We start from the raw sequence: 27,500 nt of genomic DNA on the forward strand, positions 1-27,500 counted from the left end.
CATGGAAATAACTTAGGCTCCCACACTGTCCGAGAGACAAATCACCTACCAACATGGCTAATGGAAAACAAAATCGTGGTGGAAAGCAAAACCTACTGACAAACTGATGCTGAGAGTCAACAGTGGTAACCAAACACGTATGGACAAACAGAACTCAAACGGGTGGCAGTATCTGGGAGAAAGAGGAAAAACTACTGGGTAAGTATTACAGGCTAAAGTGAACTTTTCTGTGTTCTTTTATTTCTCCAAAGTAAGATGTGCAAAATATATTCACCGTGCCCAGGATTATGACTATTTCTAGAAGCCAGTCTACAACCTTCTCACAAATCCCTACTCTTTCAGTTCTTTTTTCATTACAATAAAAGCACTTACATGATCTAAGCCAGTGCAAGTTTGTGGGTTAATTTACATTCTCCCAAGGTGCCTGGCAAGGATGCCATTAGGATATAATACAGTTTTTGCTTTTCTGTCTTTTCCGGCTGTGTAACTGTCCCCTGCCACCCAGTGTGGAAGACTTGGGCATGCTGTATGAGCCATACTTGTGCAGGAGCTCATCACTGGTCACATACCGGAGGCGAGTGGGTTGGGGAATTGGCTCCCCAAGGAAATAGCCCTCGTTGTCAGACTCCGAAGAGGAGGAGCAGGTCGAGCACCAGTCGTATTCGGCAAAGTAGGGCCCCCACCTCTCACCCAAGTGGTTCTGCAAAGCGAGATCCGACACTGTCCGGGGACAGTGGCCATAGACGTCCCTACGGGGACCCTGCTCCACTGTCTCTCTGCAACTCCTCTGGTGCATGAACTGGTCATAGTCTTCCCTGGCTCGAAGCGAGGGTCTCTCCTTCAGCCGGTAGCTCTGCTCGCTGGCCAGGTGCAGGGCGTTATCCGAGCGGGAACGCCGTGACCGCCGGGGCCGGTGTGGACGGTAATGCCGGTCATCATCCTGCAGGTTAGTTCGGCGGCGCGTGCGCTCGCTCATGGGGGCATGCCTCAAACCTTCCTGTGCCCCCAGCTTGCCCCCGGCCACCCCACTGCCATAGTCAAAGCTCTGGTGCATCCGCCCGTGCGTCGCCCGCTCTCGGTACCCGAGGGGGCTGGCGAGGTTGTGCAGGTTGGGCTCCATGTCCTGGTACTGCGGCACCGAGAGCAGGCTGCGGACGGACTCGGCACTGCGAAACTGCATGGAGGAGTTCAGGGTGCCCATGTTGCTCATCTTCTCCGAGACGTTCATGCCCGAGTCTTTGCTTAGGTCAGGCATTGAGAACCTGGAGAGATGCTCCTGGCGCTTGGCTCCACCATCTGCTGAGAGGCCTTTCCAGGGAACAGGCAAAGGAAGGAGAAAAAAAGAGTTAAGAAGGAGATATTTCTATCAGTAGAGATGGGGGGCAGGAGGCTGGTTTTGGTCTAATACTTTTGCTTTAAATAATAACTCAATGGTTTAGATGCTGTCCTGAAGAGCCCTTTTAAGAGGATGATTTTATTTTTTCCTAAAGAGCAGGCAGTTCCTCCTTTGGAGAAATCACACCAATTTAAGGTGTTTTGAGTTGGACTCCGAGTTGCTTTTCACGACTTCCCTTCCCCATATGTCTACGCTGCCTGCAACTTGATAGGAATAACTAGCAATGGCAGTGAGAAATTCTGCATCAGAGGTAACCTGAGGCCTCCTGCATGCTGAGATAACTAGGGTGCCATGATCCAGCACCCACACCCTGTGCCACAATATGTTTTGGAGGACTGAATAACAACAGGAGCAGCTTAAAATGGGGCCGCTAATTCAGGCTTGTTACTATGCTGCACAGGTCCCCTTGAATGTGTTGCCCAGAGCTGTGGCTGCCCCATCCCTGGCAGTGTTCAGGGCCAGGCTGGACAGGGCTTGGAGCAAGCTGCTCTAGTGCAAGGTGTCCCTGCCCGTGGCAGGGGTTGGAACTGGATGAGCTTTAAGGTCTCTACAACCCAAACTATTCTCTGATTCTAAGACACCACTGGTTCTTTCCCATGTGCCAGCCATCTCTGAGCTCCTGCAAGATGCTTTCCTCCCACCAAGAAAGCCTTCACCCAACAGCAGAGAAGTGGGGCGTCTGCTCAGCAACCTGCCCATCAATGAGAAACTCAACACACCCCACACTGCCCTAGTCCTTGGCCTGTTTTAAGGGTGTTTCCTGCCTATTTTGTGACTATCCTCATGTTAGCTTGACAACTGGCAACAGTCAGCGCTTGCACTGCAAGCTCAGGACAACACGTTTCGCAAGCTATTTCAGAAGAGATCCATTTCACCCCAAATCAAATGCAGAGTGTTTGCTTTGGCACTCTTCTCCCCGTCCCTTTCCGACAGCCTCCCTATGCAGACCAAACACAGAGAGCTGTGCACCATCAGCAGGATCTTCCCCATGACGCACAGCCCTTATGCAATCACCAGGAATTTATGACTTTGTAAATTAATTAAATAAAACAACAACCCAGCCCACAATTCAAGAATAAACTTCTTTTTTCCCCCTCCACAAAAGCTGCTTACATTTCAGCAACAGCTCTGCTCCTTTGGCATTTGCTGCTCTTGCCAAACCTGAACAAGAACAAAGGCTGCTGTCACTAACCCCGCTCATGAGCTGCTTTAGGGTTTCTTTGGATTCAGCATTAAAAAGATCAACGGATCCTGCAAGGATGGGCAGAATGTTTCCAAATTCTCCCCTCAGTGGCACCAGGGAAAGCTTTAGCACTTGAGCCCAAGCCGCTGCTGGGTCTCACACGATTTGGCTTTGCTTCCTGAGTCCCAGCTGCCATGGCCATTTCTCTCTGCTCCTCCGCTTTTCTGCTGCTAATGGGGATGTTTCTGGAGTTTATGGAAGGTAAAGCAAAGGTGATCCCTGAAAGCTACAGGAAAAGGAGGAGGCTAGGTTAAAAACAAAACCAAGAAAAAGCCGTGTTTTGCTTCGAAAAGGGCACACTTTCCAAGCCAGCTTGACACCTTTTATCTTTTCCTAAGTCACACTGATTTTCAGTGACCCAACCCAACCCAACCTGCCTACTGCCCTTTGGAAACAGTCCTGCACAGGTTCTGTGCAGGTTCCCATCCCTGCTTTCCCTGTTCCCATTATGGGAGTGAGTGATTCCTGGCACTCCTCCCTGCCGGACCCCCAGTCTTCTGCCTCTGATTCCAGTGATGCTGTTCATCACATCAGGCACTGCTTCCCATGTCCTTCCTGTGCCACCATGGAGGAGCCCAGTAGCACCTCCAGGAGGGAAAAGCAACTCTGTAACATGCACAAAGACCTCCCTAAAAAGCTAGAATAACAGTGGGATTGATGGTGGAGCTAACCCGAATGTGAATCATGGCTGCTGACAGCCGAGTGTGGCCTTAATTGGATCTGTCAGACAATAGCTGACGCCAAGGAAAATGAGCCCTTGGTGACATTTATGCAACCCTTCGTTAAGAGAACTGCAATAAGAATGAGCAACAAGAGCACTGTGCAGGAATACAGCTCTAAACACCACAGGATGCTTCTGTGGTGTCAGCAGATGGATTTTGGCAGCACCATTTGAAAGCGACCAATCTTGTCCTGCCTCACAGGGGCACAGGTAAGCCAGTGCTTCACCCTGGTGCACAGCATCTGCACTGGATGGTACCTGCAGGTTTTGGCTCTCCCACCATGGCCATCTCTATCCAGCTCCTGGAAAGCCAGAGCCAAGGCTTCCACGGTTTTAATTTACACAGGATGAGGGTCTCCAGCCCCTTGCACACACTGTGAGTGCTTTTGTCTCTCTCCATTCGAAGTGCTGGTCAGCACAAGGGGCGGCAATTTCATATGAGGAGCCTGTAATATATTTACAGCTCGTGCTTGGAGAGCAAGGTTTAATCAGAGATTATTAAGTCCAGGGGATGTTTCTGGCTGTTCAACCAGGCAGCCTAATTATAATTAAGCACACGTATTTTAAGGTCTAGAATTGCTGGGGAAATGTTGATTATAAGAGGAATGGCAGCACAGAGCACACACAGCTCAGGGTGGGATGAAGCCCATGCTCCTGAGGCTGTACCCAAAGCCCGCTTCACTTCTCAAGGGTGCAACTTCTAACCCTTGTGAAACACAAGCCTTAACTTTACATTAACATCAATGCAATGTGTAAAGCATCACAACCGTGTGTTAGGCTCAGATTAATATTTCAAAGCTCTCTAAATGATCCTGCCCATCTCTGTGGGGCCACAGAGCCTCAGCAAGGCATGGTGGGAGCAAGCCAGGAGCCCTCCAGTCTGACTGCAGTGAGTTCAGAGGACAGCAATAACCATTTGTCTAAAAAGTTTCATCTAGAAAATATAACCTAGGAATAAAGTTTGAAAGAGCAGGGGTTGTTTAGTCTAGAGAAGAGAAGGCTGAAGGGGATATAATAACAGCCTTCAAACGCAGAAAAAAACGCTTGCAAAGAGGAGAGGAACACGTTATTCTCCAGGTCTGCTGAACTCCTGCAAGGAAAATTTCAGCTTGGAAAAGCATAAAACTTTCTGTGCAATCACAGCAGACAGCTGGGGCAGGCTCCAGCACCTGAGGGTCTCCTGGGCACCCAAAGGCAGCAGATGCCTGGGCACGTGTAGGGTGGCTCCAGGTCTCCCTGGACAGGGTGAAGGTGGCACTGACCCTCCTCTTATGCAGTCACTTGCCATTTCAGAGCTGCACCAGTGCACTGAGGTCTGATCTTCCTGAATTACCAGTTCTTATTTACAGGTGCTGCAGCTCCCTCTTAATGAGCTGTTTCATCTGGGAACACAGCTCATACCCCTACCCAAACTGGAAGAAAAGGCATGTGAGGGAGCCACCACACAGTGGTGACTATTTGCTAACAAAGAAACTTGAGAATCTTCTTTCAAAGGCCATCCAGGAGAGCAGGAGCCCTGATCTGGATGGTTCTTACCCCATCACCAAGCCCTTTCCATGGGTGCAAACCTTGGGGTGATGTGTTGACTCCACCAGAACTCCCTTGTGTAGAATGATGCTCTGAGTGCACCCACTGGCGGCTGCCCCAGAAGCTCTTGCACTGGAAGAGGAGAGATGGCACCTGCAGCACATCAGCTGGGAGCTGCCCCATGGCCAGATTGGAGCCAGCACCGTGGCACATGTGGACACAGCAGGTTATTTTGCTGCTGTTCTCCGCTGCGTGGGGCTGCCAGGCTCAATATTTCACTCCAGAGCCATGGAAACACACGCCTTTTGGATGAACACAAGCCAAAGCTGTAGCTTGTCTGCAGGCATTCAATATAAAACTGGTACAGAACCAGGAACGCAAACCAGGTTTCTGCTTAACATCAAGGTTTGATAAGAACACGCTGTATGATCCCCTCTGAAGTCTTTCCCCACCCCTATTAGAACTATGTTTATCCCATCTACACTGCCAAGGGAAATAACAAACAAATAAGGCACAGAGATAATCCTCGTAAGCATTACCTCTACAACTTTGCCACAACAAAGCACTCAAAGGCGCTGAAATCTCACTGGGTGCTTTGCTAAACCGGGGCTGCAAGTTGCAGTAATTATGAATTATTAAACCACTTGGCAAATGACAGCAGAGGGGCTGCAGGAAGCACGTACACTGGGTGGGAGGCTGGGAATGAAGCCCCCTGTGAGGGAAAGCAGCTTCCAGCCCTCATTATGTTCAACTCCCAGCGAAGCTGTGCTAACACAGGGTGAGGCTGTGCTGCAGCCAGACATCCACTGCACAGATAGCATCGTCTGCTTCACCCTGCCTGGGGAATGCAAAATGCCCTGACTTACAATATTGCAAACAAACCAGGCTATGCTGACGCTTGCTTCTTGCCTTTACATTTATCATCTTGTACACATACACCTGTGCATCGCAGCCCTCACCACCTGAGCCCCAGATGGGTGCCTGCCTGCACCAAAACACTGCACCCAACCCAGTGTTTAAATGCAGCTATAAAGATACAAGAGGGAACAGGATGGGATCTCTCTTGTCTAGCCACCCATGTCAGAGCCCTCTCTCTCTCATAGCACCAGGCAGGCCCATTCTCACCATCCCTGAAACAGGGTTTATTTCAAGTTCAACCCCAAGAACTAAAAAAAGGAACTGAAGGAGAAACAGCCTGCCCAAGGCTTTGTTTATAGCTCAGCCTTGTCTCACTTCTGAGTGACCTCAGGGCATGCAGAAATAAAGCAGAACCCTTATGAAACTGGAAATGAGGGAAACTAAACAATTCCAGGGAAAGCAGAGCACTCACCAAGTGGGTTGTGGTGCTGAGAGCCTCTATGGTGTGCCCCCATGTGCCATCCCGTGTGCATCCATGTGCCAAATGGGGTGAAGGCATTCTTATGGCTGGCTCGCACAGTAAGCATGCCAAACCTCCCACTGCTGAGTGGCAAAAGGTGGGTGAAGGGAAGAAGAAACATTCCTGGCGGCTTTATAATGTTTTGGCATTGGTCATTTGGGATGGAAGACCTCTGTCTTCATGTCTGGTTTCAAAATGACTCAGCTTGGATTAGGGAATGTTATACCTAGGTCTCAAAATCACAAGAAATCCCTGCAGGGATCCCATCTCCTGACTTGGAAGCAGTTTTACGCTGCCTGTGTCTAGAGAAAAGAGGATGGTGGGAGCGTGCTGGAGAACTGGGAGCCTCCTTTTTCTCAGAAAAAGTCAGGAACAGCCAATGTGTCATTTTCTGTCTTGCATAACTCGGCTGAAGTGCCTGGGGCAGCTCCCCTCTCCAGCCCAAGGGGAACAGCAGCACTGGTGGGATGCAGTGCCATGAGGGCACAGGGATGGGGACCAGCCACTGGATCCCTCACCTTGAGCCTCTTACTACCACCCGTGAGGGTGTCCCAAACCCTCAGTGCAGGATAGGCTGTGCCCTTGTTTCTTTGGAAAACACAGCCGTGGCCCTGAGAAATGGGACTTTTTCTTCCTCCCACACCAAACCTTTCAGCTCTTCCTCAAGCAAGAGGAAGCGGGAACTGGAGCCAGACGATGTTTTCAGGTCATTCTGCAATTCAGATGTACAGGGATCAGCACTAACTCGTGCATATAGATAGGGTTTTTTTGTCTGCTTTCTGGGTATATCCCAGTGGTTGTCTAGCCCTGGAAAAACAAGCTTTTGGGGCCTTTGGGCACCTCACAACACAAATGACTGGAGAAACATGCACCACACACGTGAAATCAGATTCCACCCTGTAATGGCACCAGTTTAACATGGCACCACTTTAACACCTTTTTTCCCCCTGGATTATGCCTGTGACAGATGAGACTGTTACCCTCACCCAGACTCATTTTCCCCAAGGAATGCACAAACTCTGTTTCTCCTTTCGCCGTTCCAGGTGTCACTGTTCCATGTGACTTCTTCCAAAGTACTCCTCCTCTCTCTGCAAGCTGCACACAGAGACTGTTCCCAGAGAGTAACATTTAGCATTACTGGGCTGTTTGACCAGCTGGGATTTTGTGGATTTGACTGTCTGGAATCAACAGAGATCTGGTCTGGGTTTCTAATTCAGCTGCCAGGCACATAAAGCATCTGCAAAACCTGTTTAGAGGGCAGTGCAAGCACAGGCGGAGCAAGGCAGAGCACAAGCACTGGGAGCACGGCTGTGATGGACCAAGTATCTTCTGGGAAGTGATTAACCTCTGGTAGGGTCCTCCTCATGAGAAAAGCTTCCTGGACAGACTCCATCTCAACATCGTCCTGATTGCTTCATGAAGGGAGCTATGGGGTAAACATTGCTACAGCATCCACTGTTTTGTATTGTTGCTAATGCCATAAAAAAAGCCCCAAAGCAGCCAAAGGAAATACAATATAAAAGGAAATATAAAATCAGCAAAAAAATGATCTCTCTCTTGGAGAATGTGCTGGGAAATAGTTTTTGCTCTTTGTCTCTCCAGCTAATGGCCATGCTGGGCAGGAGGACCACCCAATCTGAAAGAAGCTGTAGCAGATAAGTCTGCCACAACCTTCAGCTATGACAGAAAAGGGACTTTCAAACAGAAACATGGAAGGAAAGGAGAGATGCCCTCCACCAGCAAGAAACTGCCCTTTTTCACTGGATGTGTTTAAAACACATCAGCATTTGTGGCAATTACACAAGCAAAAACCTAGAGGATGGTAGAGATGCTACCATCTAATTTGAACCCTGAAACAGAGCACAAGGAGGGTCAAAGCTACCCCTGCAACTCCAGTGTCTGGTGAGACAGCAGAGCACAGTCCAGTGCTTTAAGGGCAATGTCCAGGATTAACACGGTGTCACACAGCTTTACTAATCCACAAGGAACTGGCTTTCAAATGATTAAGTAGAGCTTGGTTGATAAAGAGAAAAACTGGGGTCTTGCAGGTCACTTGGGATCACAAAGATCTTGACCTATCCAATGAGCGACCCAGAGTCTATCACTGAATGCATTAAAAATATTATAGGGACAACATCTGCTTGCAGGAGGCAGCCTTCTGGCAAGGGACACAGGGACTGATGCTGCATACCCTATGAGTTATCTGCTCTTACTGATATCTCTGGCTAGTTAGTTGTAATAGAAACATCTCAGCAAAATTTGCTGCCAGGGAGGGTCCAGCTTCTAACATGTGCTCTGCAGCTCAGAGACTGATTGCCCTTTAGCTCCCTATAAAGAAAAAAGGGGTTTCAGTGATGCCATAAAATGTTAGATGGATGCAGCGTTACTTCACTTTATAAGGTGGAGCAGCTGTAATGGAGGCATGAGCAGCTCAAAGGGACCTTGTGTGGAGTTTACGGGGGTAGCTTCATGGGGTGCTTGCTGGACTGCTTGCTCAGTGGCAGTGCGGATGGAAAAAGCATTGGGGTGCTGCACCCTGACATCCCCACCGTCAAAACACTGCCATTTAAATGGGATGATAATTGTGTCCTCCATAATTGCACACACAGCCCTGGTGGAGCTGCCTGTCAGTGCCCAGCGCCTCCCAGCTTGAGCTGAGCCAGGTCCCAGAGGAAGGCAAGTTATTAGAATCCTACACATCAATAAAAATGTTATCACCTCACTCTGCAGAGGAACTGCTTCAATTCACTGCAAGCCCCATCATGCTGAGCCTCTGCTCCAGAAAGCAGGAAAAAAGACAGTCATTACAACAGGCACTGCCTATAAAGAAAGTCATGCTTTGGGAACGTACAGGACAGGTCCCTGTGGAGGGTTCCTCCCAGCATTTTAAAAAGGGGTTTCTAAAATGAAAGACAATGATTTTCACTCTAATACCAAGGCTTTGCCATGTTTCCCATCTCTTGACCTGTATCCTCAAAAACTTGTTAACACTTTACCTCCAAAGCATGCAACAACCCATCTAATAGTCAGGGATTACTCATCTGAACTTGGTGTTGCTCAAGACTCTTTGTACTGATGGGGTTTACACAATAGGAGTTTTCAGGAACACAAGCAGCTTTGGAAATGTGGAGCTTTGCTAATGGAAACCTTGTTTTGGAGAGCAATTCCCAACTCCCTCACCATTTCACAACTCTTTTTCCGCTGTGCCTATCTGAGGCTGTTTGAGTAAAACCCTCTGCAGCTCATTAGCTTCTCCTCTTCCCCTCCACTTCTTTGCCACTTGCCAGTTAGGGAGATCCTGGCTGAACACAGGAATCATTTCACATCTTGGCACAGGGCTGGCAACTTCCCTAAACAAACACACCAAGGAGCAGGGTGAGGAGGAAGCACAGATGTAGCAGAGCAAACCTGTCTGTCCAGGCAGGGCAGAGCACGGAGCTCAGATTCAGCTCTCTGGGGACCCACTGCCAGCATCCCCATCTCTCTTTCCCAGGAAGTTTTCTGCTGAGGGACATGGAAGCAAGCAATAGCTCTACCAGATGAGCTCAGCCATCTGATAATGCAAATTACCTGCATGAAGGATGGAGCTTGCAGGGGACTGAGATTCCCCAGTGCTGAGCTGTGGACCAGAGCCTGCTGCAGACACGTCCGTGCACGCACAGCCAGCCCCGCGGCCGCAGAATGAAACCCAAACATGTTTGGGGTGAGAGGACTGAGAAATATTACCCTGGGATGTGCTCATGAGAAATGGGTTCAGCCTGATGGGACAAGCATCTCGCCTGGCTTTCCCCTGCAGTTTCTACCTGGGGACTGGGGAAGAGGAGAAACAGAGCCATGCGTATGGCAGGAGGAATTTCTTTTAACTAGTCATATGCTTGAGGACTGTGCAACATGCAAAAGGGGCTTATTTCAAAGCACTCTGAAATAGTTTTAGCCTGCAAGGGCAGCTGACAGCAGTCCTTCAAAGTGCTGAAGGCTGGAATCTGCCTCTGCGTTAGCAGCTGGCCTTGATTTCCCCTCCCTCTTCATAAAAGGGAGAATTAAAGAGCTTGGAAACATTTGTTTTGAGCTAACATGGAAAATCCAGAAGTCCATAAAGCCCTGTAAACCAGCAAGCAAACCAAGAGGGGGAGTACCAGGCACTGAGCAAGCAGTCCCCAAGCTGCCAGTCACCCCTGTAATGGGAAGACACCAGCCATGACACTGACCCCATCACATGGAGGAGATCTGGGATGGTCGCAGGGTGGTACCCTGGGAGCAGGGGTGATGTACCTGTTGCATTGGAGAGTGCAAGGGACTCCATGGAGCCACGGGGAGTCTGCTCAGTGGGTGTCAGGTCCTCTGTGAACTTGAGGGCATTGATGGGGTGCCGGGTGCGGCACTGAGGTGTTGGCATCTCACCTTCCTCTTCTTCTTCGTACTTAGGGACTTTGATGTTTCCTCTGGTCTCAGGGAAGCTCTGGCTGGACATGTCGCTGTAGCTCTCCTGTGAACGAAGCCTCCCCGAGTAGTAGTCCTCTCTGCACTCCTGGATGAAGCTGCCACTGTGGCTCTTCATGGCCAGCGAGGAGCTCCTCTTTTGATTGCTGAAATGTTTCGCCCATAAATCCTGCTGCGAGCCTGGGACCTGGCTGGGGTTATAGGATGTCCTTATGTTGCACTGGCTGAGAAGCTGCAAAGGGCTTTGAGACTGACTTTGCTCCATTTTGCTCCCATAGTGATAGAGCTCGTCCCTGCTCCTCCACAAGTGCTCTCTGTTGAGGCTCGGTGTCTGGCTGGCCAGGCTCAGCAAATCCATCTGCAGAGACAGCGGGTCCACGTCGGTGGAGAGGCGGTTGGAGGTGACCTGCAGCTGGTTGCAAGGGCTGCGTGCTCCCTCCTCACCTTTCCCCTTGTTCTTGCCAATCTTGGCGCTGCGGCGAGACTCCTTGGCTCGTGCGTTCTGGAAAGCTGAGTCGGAGGAGTCAGAGCCATTGGGGTCATCACCGACACTGCAGGCCCTGGAGCAGAAGATCTGCCCCTGCTTGGGCAAGAAGGGCCGTCCTAGCAGTGACTTCTTGCACTGTGCGCAGCAGAAGCAGGTCTCAGTGGCGTGCCAGTGCTGGCCGTCGTATGTCATCTGGCCCTGGTCGATACCTTGAAGGGGAAGAGTCACAGCATCAGTCAGCCTGTGCACATCACCTCACACTGCACTTAACATGTGCATCCCTATGAATACAGGCTGGGAGAGCTGGGTCTGTTCAGCCTGGAGAAGAGAAGGCTCTGGGAGGCCTTAGAGCAGCTTCAATGCCTAAAGGGGCTGACAAGAAACCTGGAGAGGGACTTTTGACAAGTGCCTGTAGGGACAGGACAAGGGAAATGGCTTTAACCTGCCAGAGAGGACATTTAGATTAGATATTGGGAAGAAATTCTTCAATATGAGAGTGCTGAGGCACTGGCACAGATTGCCAGAGAAGCTGTGGCTGCCACATTCCTGACAGTGTTTAAGGCCAGGCTGGATGGGGCTTGGAGCAACCTGCTCTAGTCAAAGGTGTCCCTGACCATGGCAGGGGATATGGCATTATATGACCTTTAGGTCCCTTCCAACCCAAGCCATTCCATGATTCTGTGCTCAACTACAAGCAACATGCAGCCTGGCTCACTATTGAAAGCCTTCAGCAGGGTTTCTCTGATGTGTGAAGTTAAGCCCGTTTCTAATTCCTTGCAGGCTGCAGGCCTTTGCTTGGGATTTACTCAGCTCTGGGAAAGGCAGCAGAACTGAGCCTCAAGCTATTTTGTATTAAATGGGGATATTTCCGTTCATAAAGCAAAGGAATGCAAGAAGTTCTCCATAAAGTCCTTGAAGTCAAAGCAATAATATGCTGCCTATTTAAAAAAAAAACAACAAAAAGCCTTCAACCGAACTGTAATGAGGAATTCCTGCTGCCCTGGTTAAGTATGTAACAAAGCAGATGACATCCCCATCCCTCGCTGCTACCACGACCCCATCCTAACTTTATTTTGCCTACTGGGGCCCCTTCTCTAAAAGGGAAAAGAAAGACCCAGCCCCACAGATTTGGGTGCACATCCCTGCCTTCCCCCTTTGGCTTAACTAAAGAAACTGATGCAGCAAGCTCGTTCCCCACCAGCCAAACCCTGGGGAGCACATGGCTGCTGCACGCACATCATTCTTGGTGAGAGCTGTGAGCAAAAGCTCCTGAGGTTTCAACTATAACGTTCTTTCACTGGTTTAAGCTGCTGTTCCTGGCAACAGCCCCTGTTACCTGAGAAACTGCCTCACACAGGGTGGGCTGGCCGGCACGGTGGGGTGCTGCACCACACGTGTGCAGCTCATGGGCTTGCACAGTTTGCAAATGAACACTACATTAACAGCCTGTTTTATTCCAAACTAGGTTTGGTTTGGTGCAATTGGGTTTTTTCTTTCCCATATAAAGAATAAAATGCTTTTATACAAACTGGAGTGCTACACTTGTGGACGGTGGGTGGGATTTTATCAGCTCCTTTTCCAGTGCGCCCAAGCCACCTTGCAGAGGAAGGACCTTACATCCTCAGCTACCCAACCCCAAGCTTTACAAGTCTTATCTCTGATTTATGTAGCTCTTAAGCACAACGCTCAGTGACTACTACAAGCAACTCGCAGCAAGATGGCTGCAGTCCTTCCTTTGCTAGAAATGTGCAGATATACACCAAAACAGGCATTTTGCCCCCAAAACCTGAGAGTCAGCAGGCTCCAGCTGGCTGGATGGAGGGGAGAATAGCAGATGGGGGAAGCAGGAGAGAAGGGAGCATGTGAGAAGCGTTAACAGCTGCTTCCTCACCGCTCCGCAGCTGAGCTTTGGGGAAGGATGTGCTGCAGGTCACAGCAAACGCGTCCTCCAAGTGCCTTGCTGAGCACTGAGTTCCCCCCACTATGCCATCTGGCTGCTGCACAGGAGCAAAATGGTTGTTTGGGGCTTTTTTCTTTCCCTTCAGCCTATGAAATACTGAACACGTGAGCTCACCTCTATGGACAAAGAAAGAGCTCCCCATGCACCCGCGAGCAAATGCTCAGCCAAGTGGCAAACAGGGCTAGGAGAGCAGCAAGGCAGCTTCCCAGTCTGCCCAGTTTACCACCCCTGAGTGCTGGGGTTCAACTAGCCCCCAGAATAAAGCATATTTCAAATTACTGTTTTAGAAACCAAAACTGACTCTGGTGCATTATTTCTTTCTGCGTGAGAACAACTATTTTTGGGTTGACTAGAAAAGGCTAACAGAAACAGTAACGATGCCTAATGAACAAGCATCTTTCCTGTCAGTAGCTTGTTAATTCATGTGATCCTTTGGCAAGCTTGGCTGGGAAATATCTGTGAGTTGAAGAGCCAGGCTCTTCACAGGAAAATGGGATTTAAAGGAAGCGAAGCATGCATTATATTAGATCAGAGAAAGCTTTCGGTGGCTGCAATAGCTCCTGAGGTTACTCTCTGATAGAGAAGAAACAAGAAGGGATAAGCAGTGGTTTAACCAAATAGATTACTGTGCTAACTCCCTGGTGGCATGCAGTCCTGCCTGCAGCCCCCGGTTGCTGTCAATACTTACTGCAACAGCTCTTCTTGCTAGAAACCACATCACAGGCTGCAGGACAGTGGCACTTACCAATGTGCTGGGCGCAGGTATCACAGTACTCGGCATAAAGGGACTCGAAGCAGCTGCAGCAGTAGGGCCTGCCGTCCTTCATGATATACCTCTGCCCCCCCAGCACCGTCTCGCATTCAAAGCAGCAGAAGTGCTTCATGTGCCAGTGCCGCCCTTCAGCCTCAGTGCATTCATCAGCAAAAATGATCTGGGGAGGGAAACACAAATATGGAGCAGAGTTGGTTAGAAATGGGATTTGGGATGTGGGCAGCAACCTTCCTGTCTCCTGCCTGTGCACAGCAGATGTGCCCTTTGCTCATACAGCCTCCCATTTTTACAGCTAACCCCCTCATGATGCATGGCAAACTCCTGTTCTTGCAGGGGCACCCCATCACTTCTTCAGGAAATCCATTAAAATGCAAATACCTCAGGACCACGTTAGTGCAGGGACTATGAAGTGTTAAGGCAGAGCTCACAGTAATGTGCTCCTAAGCACATCCATCAGCAGGAGGGGTCGATCAGGGTAATAAACACGCTTATATACAACCGATCGATCTGGTGGGCTTTTGAAGAACAGAGCAGCCACTTACTAAAACACATTTACCCATCTCTGAAACAGGGACTCGAGTACAAATGATGAACAAAACCACAAGAAGTAGCAGCTTTCTGGAGGAGAGACAAGACAGAGCTAAAAGGCTCCTCACTGTTGTCTCTTCCCTCAGCCTGTGTGCTAATAAAGATGATCACAGCCATTATACAAGCAGGAAAACTGAGGCACAGAGTGCTGTTAAGTGTGGGCTGGTGAAGCAGCCATCTCAGATGTTTTCAGCAGATGCTTTCTTGCTGTCTCTGCTTTACATCCCCACTCTCAAAGCCAAGCCAGGGGAGTAAGGAGTGGCCCAGCTCTGCTCCCTGGCTCTCTGCCCCAGCACAGGTCACACCAAAAGCTTTTCCTCTGCAGTTCCTCTTACTTCTGAGTTATTCTTTCTCACAGTTAGCACCAAGTGTTTCAGGGGAAGAAATGTGCATTAAAGAAGGAGCTGAATGAAAGACTTATATGAGAATTTGCAGGGATAAAAAATACACGAAAAAAATTACCAGCCTAAGCCACAGAGAACTAGGGCCAATTGAATGGTTAGGAGTTGTTTTTTTACTGGTAATGCTACAAATTTAATTGGATACATACGTCAATGCTCTTTATATTTGAAGTGCCTATAGCCTTGGATATTTACTATTACATGCTTGCATAGATGGGGACATGGTATTTTATAGTACATATGGTTTTCCACACTATGGCTTTCATAACTTTAAAAGCCAGAACAATTTCCTTCACCAGCTTTTTAAACAGAGATTGACACTTGAGAAATGCTTAGAGGCAACTCTGTACGGTTCTCTCTATTAGTTTTTTATTCCATTTGTTCAGCTTCCTTTAGCCCATTAATCACCTCACTCAAAGCCTACTTCAGCTCAGCGCTCACTCAGTCACTACCATCTTGTAGGAAACACAGCACTCATCCCACCAGAAGCTTCCTCTGGGAACAGAGGGGAGAGGGAGGACCACCACACACAGCTGGCTAGAATCAGCGGCACGAAGGCTCTGCAGTTACTGGAAGTACTCACGGCATGTGGCAGAAGCCAGGGTGAGCTGGCTCTTACCTCGTCGCATGCAGCGCAGCGGGGCTTTAGGCACTCGGCATGGTGCCTGCCACAGTAGATCTTCCCATCTTGGTAAAAGTAGATCAGGTCAACCAGCAGCTCATTGCAGATGCTGCAGATGAAGCAGGGAGGGTGCCAGCAAACACCATGTCCCGCTCGAGAGGCAAAGACAGCCATGTCCCCTCCATTGATCTGGCCACCACACTGTCAGAAAACCACAGAATCGTAGAATGGTTTCAGTTAGAAGGGACCTAAAGGTCATATAGTGCCATATCCCTTGCCATGGACAGGGACACCTTCGACTAGAGCAGGTTGCTCCAAGCCCCATCCAACCTGGCCTTGAACACTGCCAGGGATGGGGCAGCGACAGCTTCTCTGGGCACCCTGTGCAGTGCCTCACCACCCTCATAGGGAAGAACTTCTGCCTGTTATCTAATCTAAATCCACCCTCTTTCAGTTTAAAACCATTCCCCTTGTCCTGTCCCTTGCCAAAAGCCCCATCCAGCTTTCTTGTCAGCCCCTTTAAGCACTCGAATCTGCTCTAAGGTCTCTCCTGAGCCTTCTTCAGGCTGAACCAGCCCACTTCTCTCAGCCTGTCTCCATAGCAGAGCTGCTCCAGCTCTCGCAGCATCTTTGTGGCCTCCTCTGGACTCACCCTAACAGGTCCGTATCCTTCTTATGTTTGGGGCCCCAGAGCTGGATGCAGTACTCCAGGTGGGGTCTCAAAAACCTAGCGTTTACAAAGGAGCAGTTGAGCTCACTGCTGTCCATCACCAACAAGCCCCTTTCAACAACCACAGCAGCAGAAGGTGCTAATTCACAGCTCCTTTCTGGTATCTCTCAATCTCTTTCCACCCTCATGTTGTGGCCAGAATACAAACAGCTGCACAAGGCCAGGAGCTGAAATTACTCCTCCACGTGAAATATTGTGCGGTGCTCTTGGCATGCACGCCAGTGGAGCCCACTGCTCATAGCTGACGACGAGCATGGGATGGGTGCTACTCCTGAGAGCTTCACCTAAGTGATGATACAAAAGCTGCCCCACTTGCACCAGTTCATTAGTTACTACCCACCTGCTCACAGATGGCTCCCGTCATGGTTACAGGGAACGGCCGGACATTGCCTCTCCCTAAATTTTCTCTCTTCCTTTGGTTGCTGAAAAGTTTGAGCTCCCTCTTCTCCTCCTCATCCAATGAATTGCAATAGCGGACCTGAAAAAGACCAGTGATGCTCAGTGTTACGGGTGTCCCTGGCCAGTGATCCACAGGTCAGGGGCTCTGCAAACCTCTGCATGGGGGATACAGAAACAAACTCTGCCCTTGGCTTGGGGAAAGGCTGAAGTAACTCAGCTATCTGGGCTTCAGTCATTGCAGGGTTTGGTAAAACATATCAAGAGGCAGAGGTGAGAACAGGGGGCAGGAGGAAGGTTGCTCTTCAGGTGCTCAGCTTGTCGGAAAGTTGGGTTCTCAGCATCCCACCCAGATCAGCAATCAGACAGATGGCTTCCATGCTTTCTCCACCAGCCTCCTTATAACAAAGGTCTTACAGCTTCAAAATACTGAATTAGCATTTTAAGAGCACAGGCCCTTTTCCCAGTGCAAATGATGGAGCTATTTAGGAACTCCAGCTATTCTTCCAGCATAGGGTAAAGTCTGCACATTTGCCAAACCTCTACACTGGAAGGTAACAAGGAAATAAGTAAAATAAAATAATACAAACAATGAATGATGCAACGTTTCCAAAGCTTATAAAACTCTGAGCTGTTCCTGACTATTTTAATTCTGCTTAGCTCTTGGCTGGTTGCATCTCAACAGAGAATCACAGAATGGTTTGGGTTGGAAGGTACCTTAACATCATCCAGTTCCAACCCCCCTGCCATGGGCAGGGACACCTCACACTAGACCATGTCAGTGTGAGACAGATCTTAAGGCTCCATGCAACCTGGCCTTGAACACTGCCAGGGATGGAGCATTTACCACTCCCTTGGACAACCTATTCCAGTGTCTCATCACCCTCACAGTAAAGAACTTCTTCCTTATATCCAACCTGAACTTCCCCGTTTAAGTCTGAACCCATCACCCCTTGTCCTATCACACCTTGAATTTTCAAAGGAGCAAAACTGAGCATGAGGCGAAACTGGAAGCAAACCCTGCCGATGTGCACTAAACACATGGAGACTCGTGCCTCCAATGAGTCTCTGCTGCAGCAGCAGCGTTCATGTGTATCTGCTCTTACAATTTTCACCTGTTGGAGGCTATGGGTTCTCAGTGGCTGCCAAGGAAGGTGGGCAGGCAGGTTGGGGCTCGAGGCTGTGCAGGAAGAAGCCCCTGCCCAGTGCCTGGAGTTCCCCTGGTGCTAGCAGCGCCGCGCTGTGCCTGTGGCACCCAGCCACGCACAGGCAAACTCGTTAAAATCGGACCTAGATCAAACACGTTACCTCATGTACTTTCCAGAGCGGTTTCTTCAGAAAGCAGCATGAAAATAGGTTTTTTCTGTTGTTTACACAGGGAAATTTCATGGGCTACCAGAGGCCAACGTTATCACTGGTGAGAATGGGATGTCAAAGACTGGACCTTTTCTGCTGCCACACATCTGTCTTGTGAGATGTGTGAAGGTTTCTTTACTTTGGTCTTGGCTCAACACCCAGCTTGCCAGGGTCTCCCAGCTCATAAGGCTCAGCCCAAGTGAAACCCTTCCTCAGCACATATACTCCAATTCCCAAGGTGAATCGGAAGCAGCATTTGTGAGAAAGGCTTTGGCAGCTTTGGATCTGGCTCTAGCTGATCTCAACAGCATTTCAAGCCACTCACAGCACAGCTCTGGCCTCTGCAGGCTGAGAAAATGCTTTCAATTCAGAGAACTGAAGAAAGATGATTTAAAAAAAGCTAACTTTGGAAACAAACTACTCCCTCCCCACCTCCAACTCATTGAAGCAGGGAGTAAATACAGCATTTACATTGCAACATGACCAAACTCCAAGTAAATGTACCCAAAAAGCAGAAAGGGCTGAGAAGAGACAAATACTACAAACAACCCCAGGAGGTGCCTGTCCACCTGCAGCCCTGAGGGATGTCCAAGGACCCTTTCTGGCTACTAACCTCATTGTCGTGCGGTGGCAGCTGGTGCAAGAGCTGCTTTATGCGAGACTTTTCTCCTGGGCTGTTGACATAGGGCACCTTGTCCTCAGGCAGGCAGCTGTAGTACTGGTGCACCTATGGAGCAAGAGAAAGGACTGCAGTGGGGCTCCCTGGCCAAGCCTGAGCCCAGCCACCAGCCACCCCCGAAGCCAGCAGGCAGCAGGTCTTCCCCATGAAGAGCAGGAAAAACACATCCATGCTTTCCTTTGGTTCTATTGCCTTTTCCCCATGGAGAAAAGAAGCAGCAGAGCTTGTTACCGTTTGCTCGGTCAGCCTCCATAGCGTTAGCATGTTTTGCCGGCTGCGGGGATGTGTCGGCACCTGCCTCAGCAGGGGAGGTTAAAAAGGCTGTGCCCCAGCAGCCTCCGTGTTGCTGGCTATCTCAGCCTCCACCTCCATCAAAACCCTCCGGGCTTTCTTCTGTAGCAATTTGTGGAAATAAACAGCAGATAAAATCTGTTGGGAGGCTTCATTTTTTTTTCTCTTTTGTCTCGAAGGGTGTAATTAAATCCTGCTATTATAAAGGCAGTGTGGTGGGGCACGGCACTGGAGGAGCCTGGTGGCAGCACAGAGAGGAAGCACACCCCGAACCCCAGCGCGTTCTCTCCTCTGACTGCCACACCTGGGATGTGCACCCGAAGGCCGGACCAGGCACCAGGATGGGACTCACTGGCCAAGGATAAGTTCTGAAATGGCAATGGTGATGTTGATGGCTTGGGAAGAACCAGGAGAAGGTAAGGGACAGCTTGGCAGACCTGGATGCCTCTCGATGCTCAGGCAGCAGCAGAGGGCTGGATGACTTCCTTAAATCTGCACTTGGCTAAAGAGATGCAAACTGTTTTCCTGGTGCACACAGCTTTCTGCCTTTGCTGTGGTGAGATTAACCCCCCGAGATGCTCCCTTGGTTCTGAGACACTGCAGCAATTCATCTCAGACCGGCTGCACTGCCTGCAGCTTTCGCAGGTCTTCTCCCAAATGATGTTTTGCAGTGGCTTCTGATCAGCTTTTCCTCCCCCTGTGTAGAAAGCAGCACTTGAGCTGGCTTTCCCTAGAGAAGCTCTCTGTCCACACAACCCTAGCAGCATCTGCAGGATGACAGGCCACCACAGGTGCCTGTAAGGGTAGGAGATATGGGGACACAGGGGCAGGGCTGGCAGGCAGGGGAGCTCAGCCATGGGCTTGCAGGCTGCTGTAACCTTCAACGAGACATTATTTTTTATTCCAGAATAAATATCCAAACTTGGCACTATTCAGGAATAGTTTCTCTGCATTCAGCTCACTCCCTGGTCTCACTCAGAGCTGTTCCACTGCTTGCAGTTGCTTTTCTCAATTCCCAGTTACCCCAAACTAACTAACATTCACCTTTCCCCATCATTAGGTTTTGCAGAAAGGGTGATTTTTAGCATATTTCTGCCAGTAACTCTGGAGGGTTGAGGACAAAGGAACTGCTCGTGTCACGAAGCTGAGGAACACGCTGAACATACACCACTTCAAACCCCTAAGTTTGTTTTGCTAAGGCACAGCAGAAACAGACCCACCAGCTATTGAAACTGCCAAAGAAAGGCTGCTAAGTACTTTGTTATGTTAAAAAAAAACCCAACAAGCTACGTACATTAGACTACTTACTTTGCATTTATAGAGCATCCTTCATCCAAGGACATCAAAGTACAATAAATACACTTAAATTCTTATGACACACTACATGAGGTAGCAAATATAGATGCTGGAAAGGACTATTTGCAGCATAATGGTGTTAAATCAGCTCCATGAGTTCATGCAGCTAGTCCATAACAGAGCTTGAAGCTGATAGTCTCTTGGTGATGCCCTGGCTGCCGTACCTCTTACCACGCTGCCATGCTGAGCCTTCCAAGCTGGTATGGACACCTCCTGACTTCTCCTGCCAAATTCCTCACAGGCTGCTCACCTTCCCCTGCACTCAGGTTGGTTAGTTTGTGTTTTTATTCCTTTCAATGGCATTTTTTTGCCCACTGAGTCCTTGAAGTTGGCGAAGACCAGAAATGACTTTTCTTTGTTTTGAAGAGCTGCCAAATTCCATCACGCTGCTCTGGTCCCTAAAGCAACGAGCTGCAAGACGCTCAACCCTGGGCGAAAAGCAGGGATGTGAGTTCTTCCCCAGAGCCCAACGCAGCGGGATGTACGTGCCTAGCTCTGCTCTCCTGCTTCCGCTGGGAAGTTTTCCATTTAGTCTCAGCAGGTCCGCGGGCACTGGCTTCCATCACACCAGCAACGTGGCTCAGCAGGGATTGGCAATTTGGTTTGAAAAGCAAAACAAAATAAATATTACAGGCTCCGACCTGTGTTCTGTTGCCTGAAATAACCTGAAAGGGTTTGCTTTGGATCTGCATCAGCCAAAGGGAACTTCTGCAGGGGTGCTCATGGAGGGGATGGAGTGGAGGCTGCTGCCAGTCCTCAACCAGCATCCACAGGAGAGATTATGGGGAGAAAACCCTTTTGTCATGCCTCTCAATGGCTTCCTCTGCTGTTGCCTCTACATATGTGTCCTACCTGGGGACAAACCTGAACCAGGGGGATGCACCAGGAGAATCACTCCTGTCCTGAGAGGTCCAGCCACAGTGCAGATAAAGAGCAGAAAGACACCACTTCCCTGGGCTGACATTAATCCAGACTTGTGCAGATATGCTCTCTCATCCATCACCTATTCCTGATGCAATGCACCCAAGTCTGTGGATGGGAGAACCAAGCCTTTGAGGGTTGGGGTCTTAGGCTGCCATAGTCCCTTGCCTCTGTGCTCAGCCAGCTGCTGACAGCATTCCCAACTCCACGGGTAAGCAGCTGGCAGCTGGGTTGGCACAGCCCAGTTGGGATGCTCAAGAACTAGTTAACATAACGAAGGAAAGGGGGATTCTCAGATCAATCTGGCTTTGCAGGGAAAAGGCCTACAGAAAATTTTAATTTCCTGGAAAACTAAAACTGCTCAGTCTGCACTTTGCTTTTGTACAAAAGGTCAGTGTTTTCTGCTAAAACAACTCTTCCTCCATCCAGCTCTGGTCCAGAGCACGCACAAGCCTTTGTAACTAGCGAGCCATGCAGGGCCAAAGGGCCTGATCCAGACCCCCCAAGCACCAGCAGATGGCTCCTCACTGACCTTACAGGCTATGCAACATGAGCTGCACGCAGATAAGGCAAACAGTGCGGGGCAATGACCCAGGATGGATAACATTTCCCTTCTAAATTGTGCAGTATCTTTAACTGTTTTATTATTAAATAGTTCTGTCTTACACCACAGCAGCTCCACATCCTGCTGCTTCCCCTCACAACAGATCTGCTCCGCCCATGCTTATCCTAGCAAGCATCATTAACACACAGGAGACACTTGTGAGGCCAGGCTTTCATCCTCAACTTCCCTGCATTGCCCCTCTTCTCTCTGACCTCTGCTAACATCTGGATGGGAGAAACCCCGGAGGAATCTGGAAAACATCAGGCTGGGTTAAAATAAGGCTTCAAACAACATCATGAGGCCCCAGATGCCATGGGGACGGGCTGGCTGTGGGTGCTGTGGACAGCCAGGCAAGCCCCATCCTGCCCTGGGGAGATCTCCCAGGCACTCGGACAGGCTCTGCACCACGAGAACTGACAAAGCAGATATCCATCTTCCCAGGGTGTTATTCTCACCTTCAAAAGGAAAGTGTCCAAACACCAAGTTTTGCTAACAAAAACCAATACACATTTTGGAAGTTAACAGCTGCTTGGAGCTAAACGGGGAGGGCAGAGGGAGGGGAAAGGCAGAAATTAAAGAAAGAAAGAAACCAGGAGAAAGGAAAGAACGTAATGTAAAATGAGGGTAGGAAAAAGTCTTTAAAGTGGAGCCAACTTTATTCAAAGGCACTGCGGAAAGTAATTACATTAAGTTTACAAATGCCTTTATGTTCTGCAGTCTTCCTAGGTTTGGGGTGTGTTTTCAGTTTAACTTTGACAGTTAACAAACCTACCCCTGCTCCATAAAGGTAGGACTGCAGCTTCTGCTGGCAGCCCCACGGGTGACAAAGACAAAACCCACCTGAGCATATTTGTGAGTGAAGTCTTACACCCTGTCCCAGAAGGAAAAGTTTGCAACCAACCTTTGAGTTTAAGCCATTGATGAAGGATCTCTTTGATCAATGAATTAAAGGAGATGGGAGAAATATGTTTCTCATGCCACAAATTACTGTTGGGATGTAGCATTCGGCTGTACTCACCCCTAGTACAACACTGACCAAAAGCACCCACCAAACCTGGCTGTTTGGGATGACTGTACCACTGGGATGGGCTACAAAGGAGCACATGGTGTCCTGGCGTGGCTCAGCTGATGGGTGCTGACTTGCTCAGCTATAACATCTCCAGCACATCCAGCTGGGCAATCCCATCTGGCTTTCATGAAAACAAACTGCAAAACCAGCTCTAAAATGCCCACTGAGAGCAGTATGTGCTGACCTGTGTGCAGCAGAGTGCCTGAACACGGGCGTCACCAGAAAGGGGACCATGGTGGGTCAGCCGCTGCTTAGGCACAGCAAACTATCACACCCAGTGGAGTTGGTTCACAACCCACGCATGCCAGCATTCCCCAATGCCCAGGACAGCATTGCTTCTCCTGGGACCATGCGCAGCAGCCCAGCGCATCCCATCCCACCCAGGGATGTACCACAGTGGTACAGCACCATGAGCTTGTGCTCACTCATGGCTCCATCCCTGTCTCGCTGCTTGTGAGCTCCCATGAGCTTTGTCTGCAGGAGGAGGAAGGCGGCCAGCGGCTTGACAAGCCTGTGCTGGCCCGGGTGAGCAAGGCTTCTCCTGCAGCTCGCCTGCTCCTCCCCAGTGTTGGCTTTTGAATGACACATCAGGCATTAAATGATCTTTTACACCAAGTGCTTAGAATTGACAGAGAAACAGTGTGTTTGGTATGTCTCTCACTCCTGCTGGCCGCCCTTGGAAAAGCAGACAGGAAAATACCTGAATGAGCCACATGCAAATAACCCTCTCTATGCTGCACGTGGTTGTACACGTAGGCTCATACATGAGCTCCACAGATGACAGCACATGTAAAATTGGAAAATGGGTTTAGTGTGCTTTGGCCCCAGTCTGGCACGTCTTCCTTGTCTGTGGCTATTGGCATACAAAGCCCTTACTTATTTCTTGAAGCAAAACAATCCTTGCAGCAAGGCCAGATGGTCTGAAACAGAGAAGAGAATGGGAACTGCTGGCTGGGGTTGCTAAGCGCAGGGTCACAGCCAGGCATGCATCCTGAGAGGGACCAGGGTCCCCTCCAGACCCCGCAGCCCTGGTTGGGAGCAGACTCTTAGCACCCCCAGATCCATGAACATTCCCATGTGCCAGCATGCAGCAGTGGGAGGTGGATGCACCCCCGGTGCTAGGCGGTCCAGTGCCCCACAGTGCTGGGTTTGTTCTTGGAAACCCGCTCCTGAGTTGCAGGGACAAAGGCAGGGAACAAATGAAAAACCATTTTCCTAAGCGCTATTTGTTCTGGCATGCTCTTGCAGCTCTCCTCGCACTTCTCTCCCACGGCTAATGGCAGCTGCGTTGTTTGAGCGTTGCTGCTCACCAGTTGACATCCATTTGTGCCAAGCCTTTGGAGCAGTTCTGGGTCTGTAAGAGATCCCACAGAAACACTGCTTCCTGCTGGCATCAAAGAACAGTATTTGAATGAAGGCCGTACATCCACAAGTTTTAGACTTGTCAAAGCGCACGCCATCATTTTTCTTTTTTAGGCAGAAATTGAATTTGGATTAAAAGGAGCCAGAAACAAGTGTCTTCAAAAGCATCTGAGAGTGGCCTTTGTGCTGTGAGGTACTGATTGGCAGTCGCACCCCTCACAGTCCCCTGGAGAATGAGCAATTATAATGATCATCTGCTGTATTGACCAGAGCTGATAATTCCCCTGGGTTTGCCACTTGAACTGTTCTTGCGCTGGTAAGGCCAGGGGTAGCATACTAGAATAACAGCACAACCAGGAAAAGCTGTATCTATACACTGGAATAAAGCTCCAGGACAAGTTCACCTGCATCACAGACTGGTTTGGGTTGTAAATGGCCTTAAAGCTCATTCAGTTCCAGCTCCCTGCCATGGGCAGGGACACCTTTCACTAGCCCAGGTTGCTCCAAGTCCTGTCCAACCTGGCCTTGAACATTTATATGGTGTAGTCCAGGGTTTATCTGTTTTCCACTCCCTGCTCATTCCCTGCCTCTTACCTCTGCTGATCACCAACACAGCTACTTCAGAACTGAACAAACCACATCGGGTGAGTGGTTTTGTTTCCATGTCCCACCAACTGAAGCTGATTCTCTCTCCAATAATTAATTGTTCAAGGATTAAATAATTTTTACATTGGCTCACCATGACTAGGAAAACACCCAGGATACAGACACACAGTTTTGCCACGGGGGTTATTTTGCAGCATGGGATGCACTCACACCTCCTCCATCTGCTCTGCTCCAGGGCAGAGAAAATAGCTCTAGGATCTTCAAACCCACCCTGGCTGCCCCCAAGTAAAGCAGCACTGGGACTGCACATTGAAAAAGCATTTCATGTGCGGGATTGCTGCTCCATCCAGCTGGGAAGCATTCCACACAGTCCTGTGCCTGGAGGCTGGATTAGAAAGCTCCAGCCTTGAAATAAGAGTCGCTAACTGCCGGGCTATTTAGATACTCAAAGAGTTCACCCGGGAGGTGATGGACTCACCCCTACCTCAAGGTGAAATTGGAGAGCTTTGAAAAATGTGCTGAAACGCAGGGTTTGGGTAAAATACCACAGCTTGTATGGGTGTATGTGTGCAAGGGGGCAGAGTGAGAGGCAGCTGCAGCTTCTGGCACCGGTGTACATGAGCTACAGCTCCTTTTCAGTACCCTCAGCTTCGTACCCACTGTGCTCTCCAAATCAGGATCTATCAAGGAAGATTTTCATGAAGCCATAAATTAGCTTATCTGCTTCCCATTTACTACGCAGGCTTGGAGCACAGGGTTACTTCCTTGCTTTAATCTCTGGTGGAGTGAAACAGTTTGTTGAACTTAAAGGGCTCAAGAAAGGAAGAGAAGGTAAAATGCACTTGACCTTGACAAATAGGCATAACTGAGGTACACATCCCCCAGAGATGACTGGCCCAGATACTGTACTTTCTACCACACCAAGGTGGTGAAAATGGGTATCTTTAGGTAAGGTGCTAATGCATGTTCCATGTAGATTCACCTCCTCTCTCCCTTCCCCACTTTGTGACCTGAACAGCAACTGATGAAGCCTGCAGGTTTTATAACTCAACCCCTTGCTAAAGGTTTTGCAAAAGATCCAGGACAGGAATCAACATGTACGTTAGACCCTGAATAAATTCCCTACGACAGCTACGAGCTTCACACCATTCTGCAAAGTTCTTGAGGTCCAAGCTCTAATGTTTGCCTTAGAGAAAAATAGTCCCTGAGCCTTCATGCTACTAATTTTAGCTCAGATGAGACTTTCATAACTTTTTAAGGGACTTGATCAGAGCAACTGTGCTGACAACCAGAGCAAATGAAGTTCTTACAGCACATACAAGGGTCTTGAATGTTGGCATGACAGAGCTATACAGAAAGCCACACCACAGCTGAAGTGGAGCCCCATCTTTTGTTTCATTGGAAATCTGTGGCTATAACCAGCTGCTCCTATTATTGAGACGCAATAAAGACAGAAATCCTCAAAAATCCCTTGTATTCTGAAATTCAAGCTGGCATGTTCTAACCCCGTTGGATTTCTCCAAGCCACAGGCCCCAGGATTCCAAGGCTACACATTCACATGTATTTACATATGCCTTGCCTAAGAATGTGAAAAACACATCTTAAAGGTACTTATTTTTAAGCATCTGCACTCAAACTTATGTCTGTGGAAGGAGGATCAGCTGTTGGGCTGCCAGCCCCAGCAGACAAACTGGCTCCTGAAGTTGCCTTCCCCTGCATTTGCAGCCAGGTCTGGGATTTTGCTTTGCTAAGGATATGTTTCTCCTGGTGTCTGCCCAGTGCAAGACTTTCACACTTATTTCTTCATCTGGCCATCAAATAGCAGGCAGGAAAAAAGAGCATTTGTCAAAGCCCACGTCCTGAATGTCTGCTTCCTCTCCCATACAGCCATCTCTCCCATTCCCATCTGCATCCGTACCTTCCAGAAGAGAAGTCCCTCTTCTGCATGAGACAACTTCTCATTGAGGTCCAATCCAAGTGGGAATAGAGCCCACAGGAGCCTCTTGGCCATCCCATGTAGTGACTGCTATTACAAGAAACCACATTTTCTAATCATGTTGTAATTTATGGAGCTCAGTGCTGGGTTTTTACCCGTCGCTCTCCCTGTTGGCAGGTTGCCGCTGAGCCTTACACCTCTGATGGTTTGAAACCTCTTCCAATTTCCTGCCTGAATGCATTTGGAGCCAGTTTATATCTATGTTCTTGTGCCAAAGTTGGAGCTTGAATAACTGCTGTTCCTACTCTAACGCACAGGGATTGATCATAACCCTTCGATTTGCTAGGCTGAACAAACAAAGCTCTTCTAGGCTCCACAATGAAACATTTCCAGCCTCCTTCCAGTTTATACCCCTCTTTATCGACCAGAGATGTCATAAATTTGAGCCACTTCTCCAGATGAATTTTTACCATACCTCATGCAGTGACATTACATTTTTTTATATTACAATCTCTATCCCTGTGTTATAAACATATTTAGAAATATATAATATTTATGGCTGTTGTGTAAAGCATTTTGTAGTTTTGCACATTGATGAGCCATAAGGGATAACTTCTGGCTCTGTTCGTCAATGCTGTGTTTGAACACTGAACCAATG

At 49.1% G+C, this 27,500-nt stretch overlaps 1 protein-coding gene across 4 annotated transcripts in view; it reads right to left on the bottom strand.

Annotated features, from left to right (window-relative positions):
* Positions 1–205: 205 nt before the first annotated feature.
* The window catches only part of PRICKLE2 (prickle planar cell polarity protein 2), a 104,522-nt gene continuing 77,227 nt past the window's right edge, over positions 206–27,500 (bottom strand). For 2 of the 4 annotated variants that reach the window (XM_034065985.1, XM_034065984.1), the window contains exons 3-8: positions 18,631–18,744; positions 16,606–16,743; positions 15,533–15,736; positions 13,898–14,084; positions 10,538–11,401; positions 440–1,308 (exon numbers count right to left, since the gene is read on the bottom strand). In XM_034065985.1, coding sequence (XP_033921876.1) covers positions 440–1,308; positions 10,538–11,401; positions 13,898–14,084; positions 15,533–15,736; positions 16,606–16,743; positions 18,631–18,744 — 2,376 coding nt within the window. Of the gene's footprint in view, positions 1,309–10,537; positions 11,402–13,897; positions 14,085–15,532; positions 15,737–16,605; positions 16,744–18,630; positions 18,745–18,927; positions 18,993–27,500 lie in introns of those variants that run through there. The other 2 variants (XM_034065986.1, XM_034065983.1) reach the window with 2 other exon arrangements.

Source organism: Melopsittacus undulatus, chromosome 9 (genome assembly GCF_012275295.1).
Source record: "Melopsittacus undulatus isolate bMelUnd1 chromosome 9, bMelUnd1.mat.Z, whole genome shotgun sequence".
NCBI lineage: Eukaryota > Metazoa > Chordata > Aves > Psittaciformes > Psittaculidae > Melopsittacus > Melopsittacus undulatus.